The sequence below is a fragment of the Rattus norvegicus genome, chromosome 20, assembly GCF_021556685.1.
Source record: "Rattus norvegicus strain SHRSP/BbbUtx chromosome 20, alternate assembly SHRSP_T2T, whole genome shotgun sequence".
Classification (NCBI taxonomy): Eukaryota; Metazoa; Chordata; class Mammalia; order Rodentia; family Muridae; genus Rattus; species Rattus norvegicus.
The window spans coordinates 22,187,438-22,200,995 of NC_141553.1; the positions used below are offsets into that span (position 1 = coordinate 22,187,438).

The window sequence follows — 13,558 nt, forward strand, 5'->3', positions numbered from 1 at the left end:
AACCTACATCATTATTAAAGTATAATTCCAATTTGATTAAAAAGAAACAGCTTCCTGAAATTTAATGTCAGAAAACAATGTGACAATAAGTTGCAAGCTAGTTAAGCATTCAAACTCCTTCAACTTACACCTGATTACCTTCTACAACTCGGAAATGTCAGGAAGTAAAAGAAGCCAAAATTTAAGGTACTGCTTGGATAATGGATTACAAAAAAAAAAAAAAAAAAAAGAGAATTCTTTCTTATTTAAAAAAAGAAAGAAGCCAGTATTTTTTCTTCTCTCCAAGTGTGTGTGTCTATTTCACACATTTGAGTAATTAGGAAAAGGGAGGTTACGCCATGTCAGACCTCTGTCAATATGTCTTTTCACAGACATAGCTATGAACTCAGAAAAGCATGGTGATGTTTAACAAGACTTACATAAGAAACTAAAGAATTACTGTAATCAGTGAGGTTGCTCACAACGCACAATGACAGCAGTGGGGAGGCTAAAGCAGGAGGCTCAGAGGTTGTCTGAGGTCACAGGGTTAATCTTGTCTCCAAAGAAGGGGAGGGTGGAGGAGAGGGAAACGCTTGTAAATAATAACTTTCTTATAAAACTAACAAGTTCTAAAAGTCAAGTACTCTTAGGCTAACATTTTGGGGGGGGGCATTAATTATTAAATGTCAAAGGGTCAACTTCAGAGAATCACCTCAGTTCTCAGAGATACAGAATTTGTCTGATTCAGATGTCTGTTTACATGTATCTACTAGGAAAACAGTCTAGATCACTTTTGAACAAGATCAATCAAACAATTCAACAGACTGCATAAACGTTCAGCTCCTATGCTTTTGTTTTTATTAAAAAGAAAACAAATAACCAGAAATCTGAAAGAAGCTTTTAAATGTTCAGTGGGTGGGGGCATGTAGCCTACCAGTGTCAGCACATAGTTCTTACCAAGCAGGTAGGCCACCGAGACTTTATTTTTAAAAGTAGTATGCATGTAACTATTATACTTCAGATCCAAGCTGAATTTCCATGGTGCAAATAATAAAAGCAGAGGAGAAAGCCACTGTGAGGTGGAGACAGCCTTTATCTTATCTAGATGCACATCAGATAACTTTTAGGGGAAAAAACAAAAGATACTAAGGCCTATAGTAAGGAGACAGCACTTACAAAAGCAGATTAAAACTCAAGGAGAAAGTTCCAACACCTCTATTACTAAATTGAAATTTGCTATGAGTTTTAGTCTGAAATGTAAGCAAAAAATAAAAGCTAACAGTACCCCAAAAAAAAAAAAAACAAAATAATAATTACACTGTGTAAAGAAAGAGAAATAACAATAAAAGAAAAATGTAAATCTATGTAAGGTTCAAAATAGGAAACAATTCCTATTCCAGCCCCTTATTGTTACAACTTCAGCACAGCTCCTTACCACAACCCCCACTTGTTCTTCCCATGGAAACAACAACAATCAACTCTCCACAAGGAAAAAAGCCAACACACCTTCATCATTTCTTCTTTAACCCAGTTAGTCATAGTACTACTTAAACATTTAACTAGAAAAGTATCTGCAACAAATGTGTTTGCATATATTTGAAATACTAAAGCTAAAGTCCAATTATAAAAGTAATGTAAACATTTTTATTTTAAAAATTGCAATAAACAAGAAGATTAATAAAAATAGGTTATTACTGTCTTTTACTTTGCTAAAATACAAAGGACTTAATTTTACTTATCACAGCTATATATTCCACATGCCAGAAACCAGCCAATGCCAGAAGAGGGCATCAGCTCCCTACAGCTGGGCTACAGGTCCTTGTGACCTGCCTCCTGTCGGTGCTGGGAACCTCCACTCCTTTGCAAGAGCCCAAGGAGCGCTTAACTGATGACATTATCTCCTGCCCCCACAAAAACACTTTTCTGCTTTCTGAGACAGTTTTCCTTTGTTGCCCAGGCTGGCCCTGAATGAGATCCTCCTACTTCAGCCTCCTACGTCCCAGGATTATAGATATGAATCACCATGATAGTGGTGACAAGTTTTTTTTTTTTTTTTACAAGATTTAAGTCTAAGTGTCTACTGGAAAACACATTTCCCCCTAAAATGCATTAACTTAAGCTATTATTTTATAACAACTTAAATTTTTCTCTTTAAAAACAGTGAAACTTGGAAAAGCAAGTGACTATTCTGCTCAAAACACTGGGTTTAATTCTAAATCACAAAACCAAACAACCACATAAACAAAAAAACAAGTATATGGCAAAACAAAAAGAAACCCTCAAATGCATTTCTAGATAGGCCCAGCCCTTTACCTTAGAGAACCAGAGATGAACTGAAGTAATACTGGTGTCTAGACAACTCTTTTCTCACATGCAGTATGTCCACGGCTGCTGTGTTCACTCCTGTTACCCTAGCAACAGCCAAAATGGTCCTGGTTCACAGCAAGGTCTCAGGACAAATTCTTTATGGAAATGTAAGTAATGTTCTACTCAAAATATATGAATGCCTGTACTTCCCCATATGCCTAAGGTGTTACATAAAGCAACGGTTAAAAATGCTTGAATGTGAATAAAGTTAGTTTAATGAACAAGTGGTGTATTCTCTTACCTGGTATAGCTGAAAGGCACTCTCTTCTGTTAAAAAATCCACTTGCTTATCGATAAGGAACTCTACCGCAGTGACAGAACTTGGTATACTATTTTCAACCAATGGTTTGAAGGTCTGTCAAAAAAAGGGAAAAATTCTACTGGTTATTTTCTGGTTGTATCCTCAAAGTGTGCATAGCAGTATGATGGTTAAATATCGTCATAATGGTATAACCTAATGTTTTTATTCAACCATAAAGTATTTTTAATCAATAAAAAATAGTTAAACTGTATTATGCTACAAACTATTTTTGAAAAGGGACTACCAAGCAAGCATACATGTATATGTTTCTGCTTAACCCTGAGAAAATGAAAGGAAGTCAAACACATTTACCCCCTCCCTTTCCTCTTAACTAGAGAAGTTAGTCTAATTTTAATACTTAGATTTTAACTGAGCAGAAAGCATCTGACCTAACCCCACCCCTGCCGTGCTCCAAGAACAAATACAGATGCAGTCACTTCAATGAGAGCAGAGGGCAGCAGGAAGAGATCAGAGAGAATGACCACAGTTTCCCCACCAGCACTCCCCTGTCTCCAGCACTGTTAAAAAGCAAGTCTGAGATCACACTGCAGCAGGAGGTGGGAAAGTTAGAGGGAGGAAGGAAGAGCACCATGTTTGTGTTCTTAAATGACTGTGACACAGTCTCATTCTTAGCAGTCAGGTTCAGTAAGAACTGATGCGTTCATCTATCTACTACTGTTTGTTCTAAAAGCTCTGAAATGAGAAGAAACTTCTACCACCTTAAGAAACTGTGGCTGTCCTAGGAAAAACAACCAAACCTGAGAATGCAGGTAAACAACTGCCTCTACACTGCATATATGTACACCAAACGAGTCCTCACCACAGGGCAACTTGAGTTCCCTCTGGACACAAAGCAGAGCTGTTGACCAAGACAGTAAATGTCTCCAGGATTCCTAAAGCCATGCGGCTCCTGTTCACCTGTTCTTGTAGTTACTATGTCTTAAAGAAATGCAAAATACTCTTGTTTTTAAAAAAAAAAAGTCAAGATTTTTTTAGTTTGAGGAGGTTCTCAAAGAGTAATTTTCTATATTAAAGAAAATTCCTAACGGGACTTTAGTGGGTTCATTAGAATCTATATTTTAAACATATCTCATTTCTACTCAGCTAATAAACAATGAATTCCTCAGCAAATAACATTTTCTTTATTTGAAAAAAATATTTAAAAATTTCAGTGTCTCTAGAACCAACCCCCAAAACCAAAACAGACTCTGTGTCTTGCATTCACTTTTACCATTTATGATAACTGAACCTAGTTACTGTTACTTTCTACTATGTCCTGGACTAGGCTTAGGTACTAGATGTTCAAAGTACTTAGTATGAGAAATTAATTTTCAAAATAGAAAATTCCCACACTAACTGTATACCTATCATTGCCTGCTACCAATATTTTCTATTTCTTGGGCCTAGATCCCTAACATTTCATACAATTCTATTATCTGATTATATGAAATATGTGAACATGATAGCTATTAAGTTAGCTTATTTCTATAATGGAAACTTTTCATGTTATACTTATATTTGTTTAGCACTGGTAAGTGAGAGAACACTGGCTCCTTCTCAAGAGGACTTTCAATCTTTGGACATTATTTGTTTCTTTTCCAAACACTTCAGGCCAAAGCATCAAAATGATACCCCCCCCCAAAAGTAACTAAAGACAATTCAGTTTAGCAGGACGCGACAGTAGTGAAATTAGTCCTAAGTACCTTTTTCTTATGCAAAGAATGCAGGTGTTTTGCATTTCCTATGACCCAGTCATTTTACAATACCAAAACCCTTCCTGTGAAGATCTTCTCAAGAGCCCTATTTGCAAGATGACCCAACTCTAGGGGTTAAATTCAGCAAGTTAACATAATTTAAATTACTTTCAGTTAACTTAGAATGGGGTTTAATTTCTAGATAACATAATTCCTCAAAATTGAAGGTATTTAGCTGACAGTCCTTGGTAAATCTGGCTATAAATGTGTATGGCAAAAGGGAAGGCTGATTTACATGACACTGTACAGCTACATTTACCCTCACCAACCAGAGACAGTTTATAGTGCCTGTTAAAAAGTTCTTAAAGTGGCAAATCAACTGTGTAACCATGGTAATTTTTGTACTTAACACACTTCAAAAATTAAACAGGTTCATACTAAAATGGAAACAAATGGATTTTGTAGTTTTAACAGTGAATCCATAGGAAAGGCTTCTCTGCTGTAGGTGCACTGGAATGTAAAGTAGAACTCATGCGTCACTAATTCAAGAGTCTAAAGACTTCTGTGAGGAACTTCCTCAGCCTAAGGGGAAGCAAGCCCAGCAGAATATGGCCCTAATCACAAAGGACTTGAATCTGAAAACCCAAGTGAAAGACACTAACTTAAAACCGAGCATTTAGTTGAAACAAAATACTTCTTCCACTTCGTTAGGGGATTCGGTGTTCAGTTAAGGTCATCTGTTAGTATTAACCAAACTTTAAAAATAGCCTAAAGCCAAAACTGACCCCGCTGAGAGCCTGTATTTCTAGAAGGGCCTACCACGCTATAGGAGGAATGCCCCAACAACTGGATCCTGTTTGGGGCTCCACGCTGCGCCACATTCCATTCACATGAGGAAGAGGCCAACAGATGAGCCCTCCCCGAAAAATATTTTTAAATAAATCATCTACAGGTCTCAAATACAACTCAGCTGCTCAGACGAAACACATTAAAGCTCACCACTTAGTACTTAACAGGAAATCCATGGGGTTTGTGTCTACCGCCAGAGTTTCCAACAATCTCCTGTTAACATTTAACAATTCCCTTTTCAGAGTTTAAAAAAAAAAAAAAAGATTAAGCTCATTAAGTACAAAAATACAAGTCTAGATCTTAACAAAGGAAAATAATGAAACTAAAACTATCTAGGCCACGTTTGTAAGTCAAGGTTTAGCCTACAAAACAGAAAAAAGACTGGAGCTACTTGAAAGAACAAAGTCCAAATTCCCACCCAAGCAGGTCTACTGAAAACATGATACTGTTAGAAAACAAGCTGGGTGGGGGAGGGAGTATGTACCAGCACCAAAAAAAGGAAACTCAAAAACCCTCACAAAACAAATACTCCTAGTTCCCTTAAGACACCGTCTAACTTGAAACACATCTGCCAACATACTCCAAACAATTGAGCTCTAGTCTTAAATTAATTTTTAGTGTTATAAATTATCGTCAACACAGTAAACCTCTTTCTAAACAGTTTTAAAAATCCTAAAACTCAGAATGCTGAGCCTAGAACTATAAAAGGCAATGACCTCAATTCCTAAGGCTAAGAAGCAAAACCAAATGTAATAAAGACAAAAGAAAAGGGAGCAGAAAAATACGAACCGTACTTAGTTCCTGAGGTTTGAAAGTATCTTTAAATCTCAGCAATCCAAGCCAAGGCTTTAAAGGTCAGTAAATATAGCTGACATTTCATTTTGTTCGTGAGCAGTATTTTTTTAATCGAGCATAAATACTTCTTTAGTCTTCAAAAACAATCACAGGCAAATGGCTTTCAAACCAAGCGTCTCTGAGCTCACTTGCAGCGCCGTCATTGTATAGGAAGAAAAGCCAAGACCACAAAACGAAGCAGAGGCTGTAACCTAACAAGCCTGCGAGCAGCAAATGACGGTTTCAGTCTGCCCGGCTCAGCCCTGGCAGTGATGAGGATTACAACTTGCTCTTTGTCATCAGCACTGTGGTGTTAACGACGAAGAAATCCTGCAGCTGAAGCACTACCGCATCCTCCGATCTGGGTCAGGATAATTTCTCCCGAGGTCGCTTACATAACCAGCAAGATACTCCAAATAAAGAGAATAGCCATCCACGAGCTAGAGGAAGCTTTCCCACTGTACTGTCTGCACGGAAACACACGGCAGTAGCTTCCAACAGCGCAGACACCCAAATGAGAATGAGTACTTGGCTTAGGGCACTCGAGAGAAGGGAAGAGGCGGTGCTCTGTAAACTGTAACTAATCCCCCGTCACAGGTGCTGATGGAGTCACTTCCAGCACGAGTCACATTACTGGTGATTACTCATTTGGCTGCGGCCATAGAGACTGGCTCATAATTTTAACAACAGACAAAGACAGACTAGTGGCGAGACGAAGAGCTCAAGTTTACCGTCGCCTTCGAAAAGCAAATACGAAATTTTTGCTTTCCAGAATTAACAAAGTGAGAAAGCAAAAAAACTAAAAAAATTGTAAATATCAAGTTGGCAAAAATAAAGAGTACCATTATACTACGTTTAAAAAGTGTAGCTTGGGCTTTTAGAAATTACTTTGCTATGTAACATACAGACTGCAGATTATATTTAGGAATACACACATACACATATTCCTGCAATAACAATGAAAAGAGGCCATAAAGTTGAAATAGAGCAAGAAGGCTTAGAAGATGAAGGAAATACAAGAGTGTTTGAAGGAAGGGAATGGAAAGGAGAAAGGCTGGGATCATAATATCAAAGGCAAAAGAAAAACTTATTTTGTCTTAAAATGATTTTTAAAAAAACTTCTGAGAAAAGTAAGTTTTACTAATTGTGAAGCCGAGTGTTAATGGTTCACTTCCGGTTCATTCCCTGACTTGGGAAAATAAGGTTCTAGGTCATCATTAGCTACCTAGGGAGTTTAAGGAAAGCCTAGCCTAAAAGCCTGTCTCTCAAAAAAAGAAAAAAAGAAAAAGAAAAATCCAACCCCCCAAATCCCACCCCCAGAAAAGAGAAGACAGGGAAAAAGCGGGGCACTGTAAATGGAGATGCAGGCCTGTGATGTCAACACACACTTGGGGATGCTGTAAATTCAAGGCCAGCCAAGGCAACCATAACACTGTCACAAGAAGATATATAAATAGGTGTAGAGAAGTAAAACAAAATGACATAAACAAGTATCTCAGAAGCGCCCTACTTAAAAAAAAAAAAGAAGAAAAAAGAAAGAAAGGAAGGAAGGAAGGAAAGAAGGAAGGAAGGAAGGAAGGAAGGAAGGAAGGAAGGAAGGAAGGACGGACGGACGGACGGACGGACTGGTTCCTAACTGCTGCACAGGACTGAGTGGAGTGAGTGACTGCGCAAGTGTGGCAATGGAGCATCTGAAATGTAGTTCACCGGAAGTGAGGTGTGAGCTGTCTGAACAAAAGGACTGCGTGCTAAGATATAACCTGAACCAAACTGATTATAATCCAAATGATACCTTTGTTACATTGGCTAATATTATCACTCCCTGTGTGTGGCATTTTAATTTTAATAAAAGTGCTAAAAGGCTTAAAATTACATGTGTTCATATGTGTTTCTTTCTGGACCAAGACAGTGTTTTCTCACTTTATAAACAGAAGCTTCTCAAGAACCCAAGGACCAGATACATAATATGACTTGTGGCTCCATGCTAAACACTGGGTCATAACCACTCATTTGTGAGAATAATCAAATGTTAAATCTTTATAACATAAAATAAAATGTTAGCTTCTCACACAGAGAGGCTTCACTGTTAAGATTTACCTGAAATGCTTTCAGTCCCATTTAAAGAATCACATAAGAAACATACTATGAACGCATGCAATAAAAACAAGAAAAGGCTTTACTGGACGTTAACTGTGAGGCTGAGACGGGGAACTGAGGTGGAGTTATGGCCAACCCGTGCACTACTGAAACCTTATCCCTAAAGCCAAGAATGGGAATAAAGATGAAACAATAGGCGTTGATTATGTAAGTATTGGAGAAAATATGGTTTAGTTTAGAGCATAGGTGGTGCTAAAATAAAATGCTTTACAGGTGATAGATGGTACTAAAATGCTATTTTAGCATAAAGTATTATACTAATGCTGTCAAGTAAAGATTAAATCACAATATATAATCCTAATAACTCATTCCTATGACATAGAAAGGGAAAAGAACAGGTCACATACGTTGCAAAGGACTAACACTGAGCAAACATGGCAATCTCTTTGTAAGTCCTGAACAACACAAAGAATGCTCATATAGCCAAATACGTTTATACTACATTTCTAAAATTTAAAGTACATAATAGGGGCGGGAGAGATGGCTCAATGGTTAAGAGCACTGACTGCTCTTCCAGAGGTCCTAAGTTCAATTCCCAGCAACCACACGGTGGCTCACAACCATCTGTAATGGGATCTGATGCTCTCTTCTGGCGTGTCTGAAGACAGCTAGAGTACTCATATACATAAATAAATCTTTAAAAAAGAAGTCTAAAGTACATAATAACGCAAGTCTGTTACTTCTCAGGACAGATCCTGTAATAATAAACTACATATGCGACAGGCCTTTGAAACGCTGCTCACGTGCTATCAGACCTCCACAGGGCAACAGCACAAAGAACCACAGTCTGCCCAACTGCCTGTCAGCCATCCCTGAACCCAAGATAAAATCAAAACAACTAACGCCACTACTATCATCCTAAACATATTTCAGACTATATCTAGGTGGAAAAAAGTCAAAAGTCATCACTAGAGAACTTAGTTAGACAACTCTTAATACAGAACAAAGATTCAGAGATACATGCAAAAAGCTGGTGACAAACAGAGTACCTTTAAATGTTGAACTGCGATTTAAAATATTTGAAAATACATTAATATGTTCGTTCTTGTAATCTGACAAATTTCTAACACACACAAAAACAGTGAACTGATGACCCAGAAAGCTGCCATGTTTAACCCAGGCTTAATTAACCAAGTCTCCTTGAGTCTCTTCGTCTTTACAATTTATCAGGAATAAAAAAACTCCAATCAGGCACAGATGAAGGGCTAATCAATCCCCACCCTGCCCTCTGGTGTAGGATATGAGGCCTTTTCTAGCTGCTGAACCAGGCTAGAGGAAGAGGAAGCTACTCTAGTGGGCCCAGAAATACACATCTGGCTTCCTTCCTTTTTAGCTGGTTTCCAGGTTACAAGCTGAATAATCAACAGAGCTGAGAACTTACACAGCAACAGGAGCTAAAAGGAAGGCACACTGTCTGATGTTTCAAAGAAAATTTGTTCTTTTCAATAAATTTAAGAAGGTTGTAAATGAAACTTAAGGTTAAATGGACATTTTTGTTTGTTGCATTTTAGCTTGGCCTTTAAAAGTAAACTACACCTTTATACATATGGAAGAATGAAATCCTGGTGATTTCTCCAACAATTAAAGACCAGAAAACCCCACGAACAGCAATCAAAAACTTCTGACAGGGTGATAATCAAGGGGATAATACTAGAGATGAACCTCTTCTCTGTTCAATATCCTAGCATTAAACACTTTAAAACAAACAAACATTAACAGGAGGTGGAGGCAACTAGAGCTCTGAGTTCAAGGTTAGCCTGGTCTACATAGTGAGTTCTAGGAGAGTCAAGCTATGTAGTTGAGACCCTTCCTCAATTAGTCTATCAATCACATGAATGAATGAATGAATGAATGAATGAATGAATGAATATTAAATTAGAAAAACACCAAAAACATATTAATAGGAAAAAAATAAGTGAACAATCCTATGTAGAAAGAACCTCAACCAGAGATGGCCTTAGATTCTGATGAATATTTTTCAGTGTAGCATGTTTCTATATATCTATGAAAGTATAGAAGCACAAAATTCCTGTATCATAATAAATACCCAATGGAGTATTTCATTACTTAATGTGTACAGATCCTGCACACAGTGCAAAGACTGCAGGATATTGCTTTATAATTTAGATTGAGTGCTACCTGTGTTTCTAGGGGAAGTGGACTCATTCACTCCTTTTAGCTAGGAGGTTAGATCAGCTATTAAAAAAGCAAGCAAGTGTTACTGAGTTCAGATCTTTATAACCATGCCAACAGCAGGTAGGCATAGTGGTTCCCGGTAATCCTACATTAGCAAGCCCTGGGTTTGATTGAAATCCTGACTTGAAGAAGGTAGAAAAGCAATCAAGGAAGACACCCCATATCAACCCAGACCTCTATACACACACACACACACACACACACACACACACACACACACACACACACACACACACACACGAATTCACACAGAGAGATTGAAAACAAAACAAAACAAACAAAAATACTCAACTCAGGGCTGGAGTTGGTTCATCGGTTAAGAGCACTGACTGCAGGCTTGAGAGAGATCCTGAGTTCAATTCCCAGCAACCACATGGTGGCTCACAATCATCTGTAATGGGATCTGATGCCCTCTTCTGGTGTGTCTGAAGACAGCAACAGTGTACTCACATACATTAAAAAACAAACAAACAAACAAACCACTTAGCTCACCCTTAAGTGGTAGTAGTACACTCACTCAAACAGTCTATTTGAGGTGTTGTATGTGCTTGGTTTCGATGATAAAAAGATAAATTAGGGGGTAGAGAGAAGGCTCAGTGATTAGGGGATCCGGCTGCTCTTCTAGAGGTCCTGAATTCAATTACCAACAACCACTAGGTGGGTGACTCAGCAATATCTATAATGGGATCTGATGCCTTCTTCTGTCATGCAGATGTGCAGAAAGACAAAACAGTCATTCACATAAATAATCTTTTTATTTAAACAAATTTCTATATAAATAAATAAATGAAAGAAAAGCTCTTTTTCTAGCATAATTCATGGCATTTTCAGAAGACATAGACATCGGTGACTTAGATAAAGGATAGTAACTTAGAAATTAACTTCTCCCACTCTCACTGTGTCCTTGAGAACGGCTATGCTCTACCTGGTGCCCAGGCCATCTTGTCATTGCGCAGATATCCCGTCAAAGATTTACACTAATGATGTTTTCAAACTCTCTATTACTGCTGGATTTGTAATTTTAAAAATCTTTTCCTCCTAGTTGTTTTCTCTTTAAGACCAGAGAAGCAAACCCAGCACGTCACAGACTTTATGTTGACCTCTGTCTCCAGCCTTTCAGGCCTTCTGAATACGAGGAAGGCGCATGCCAGAGAGAGTTTCTCACTTCAGACTTCTCTCTTCCAGAAGTACCCTTAGTACGGTCCTCCTGCCCCCTATACTGAAGCTCTCCTAAGTTCCCTTCTCTACAACATTGCAGGCTGAGGCAGCACTGCCTTAGCCCAGGATCCTGGGGGGCGGAGCTTTTGACACCGTAAGACAGTGTAAGTATATCGTTTTCATGACTGCAGACATGGGGCGGCGGAGAGCAAAGTATTCTGCCATCTGTAGTATTAAACTTTAACCTTTGAACTTTAAATAGAGGAATGTGAAACTAAGATACTGGAGGCCTGACTTTAACCATTTTTTTAACCAACACATCCAGCAGAAGGCGTCAAGCTAGATGCTATTCTACAGATACTGACCACCAGCAGTGTTAACCTGAGGTGTGCATCCTTCATTGAGCTTCTAACAATCTTCAAGCTCACAGACAAGGCATGGGAGTAGATGCCTATGAAAATCCCAGAACCCGGGAGGCTGGGACAGAAAGACGTATGACCACTAAATTCATACATACATACATCCAGGCCTGACTGGGCTATAGTGACAACCTGTCTCAAAAAACATGAACTACAAAAAACAACTGAAACAACCCCTAAACGAACAAAGAGAAGCTCCAGGACAAGATGGCGCACACCTTTAACCGTTCTGGTGGCAGGCAGGGGCAGTGAAGCTCACTCAGAAGGCCGACACTGCAGTTAGACCCTGCCTCAAAAAGAAAACCTTACAGAAGTCCTGTATCTACACCTCAAATTTCTAGCTACCTGAGGATAGGATCAGAGAATCTTTTATTTCCAGAAACTCATGTGGAAGCATTTTATAGCGTCTGAAAATAGGAAGCCAATGCACATATGTGAAGGAGACAGAAAGGAGCAAATCAAACTTTACATCACAGGGTTGGGGATTTAGCTCAGTGGTTAGAGCGCTTGCCTAGGAAGCGCAAGGCCCTGGGTTCGGTCCCCAGCTCCGAAAAAAAGAACCAAAAAAAAAACTTTACATCACTAATAAGCATTGGCAGAGTGCGTTGGAAAGCAGAGGCAGGCACAGGTTTTGAGTTTAAAGATAGCCTGGGTCTACATAGTGAGTTCTAGGCCATTCAGGCCGACACTGAAAGACCCCATCTAAAAAGGCAAACAAAAAAGGAATCTACAAACTTTTCACGTAGATAATCATTTATAAACTATTTTGAGGCTCTAATAGTTTCCTTCTCTAATTACTTAATGCTTTAAGAGTACAAATAACACAATTATGTCATACTTTCAAGCACCACGACCGCAAACGAGCAGAAACACTGCTGCACTTTCATACATTATATACAAAACAGCAAAATCCTAGTTTAAAATGTATTATGCTAAATAAAAGCTGTTTTAATAACAAAACTACATGGAAAACTTTCAGGATGGGGCCTCCATGATTAACAGATCTTTTATCTCTTAATGATGAAAAAACAAGTATAATTGGTGGGAATGAGAAATACTACACAATGAAACTAACACAGTCACACATGTGGAGAATGCTATTAAAACTAGTAATAATTATAAAATGGGAATGAAGTGAAGTTAATCATAAACTGATGCCCTTGAGCCAAGAGTACATCCTCAGAAGGTCATCTGTCGTTATGTTTCTATGACTGTAACATCTTTGCCCTGCTCAGTTGAAAACTAGCACTAAAGTTTATTTTCCAAATTTATCCAATCACTTTTATGTCCCACCAGGTTGGAGTAAGGCATCAATTTATGTACTGGTTTACTGCTTTTCTATCTGGAAAAACCTTGCTTCCTGTGCAGTCCACGTCAGAAAGGCTTCATTCTTCCTGTAGCCTATCTCCATGTGGGCCAAAACCTCTAATGCCAACAACACTCTGCAAAGCTCAATTTTTCAATTGAAAAAAAGGTACAAAGAATTCACACTTGGCATTTCATGATATAACACAGTATTTTTTTTTTATTTTATTGTGTGTTTTTTTTAAGAGAGGATCATTCTGTGTAGCCCTGGTCATCCTGGAACTTAGTCTATAAACCAG

General features: G+C 38.3%; 1 protein-coding gene across 24 annotated transcripts in view; it reads right to left on the reverse strand.

The window, feature by feature from the left end:
• Jmjd1c (jumonji domain containing 1C) overlaps positions 1-13,558 on the reverse strand; it is a 162,155-nt gene that overhangs the window by 67,535 nt on the left and 81,062 nt on the right. For 14 of the 24 annotated variants that reach the window (XM_087596796.1, XM_087596784.1, XM_087596787.1 and 11 more), the window contains exon 3: positions 2,588-2,701. Coding sequence is in view for 2 of the 24 variants with exons in the window: in NM_001191719.4 (NP_001178648.4) it covers positions 2,588-2,701 (114 nt within the window). In the remaining 22 variants the exon portion in view is untranslated. Of the gene's footprint in view, positions 1-2,587; positions 2,702-5,979; positions 6,547-13,558 lie in introns of those variants that run through there. The other 10 variants (XM_087596800.1, XM_087596791.1, XM_087596786.1 and 7 more) reach the window with 2 other exon arrangements.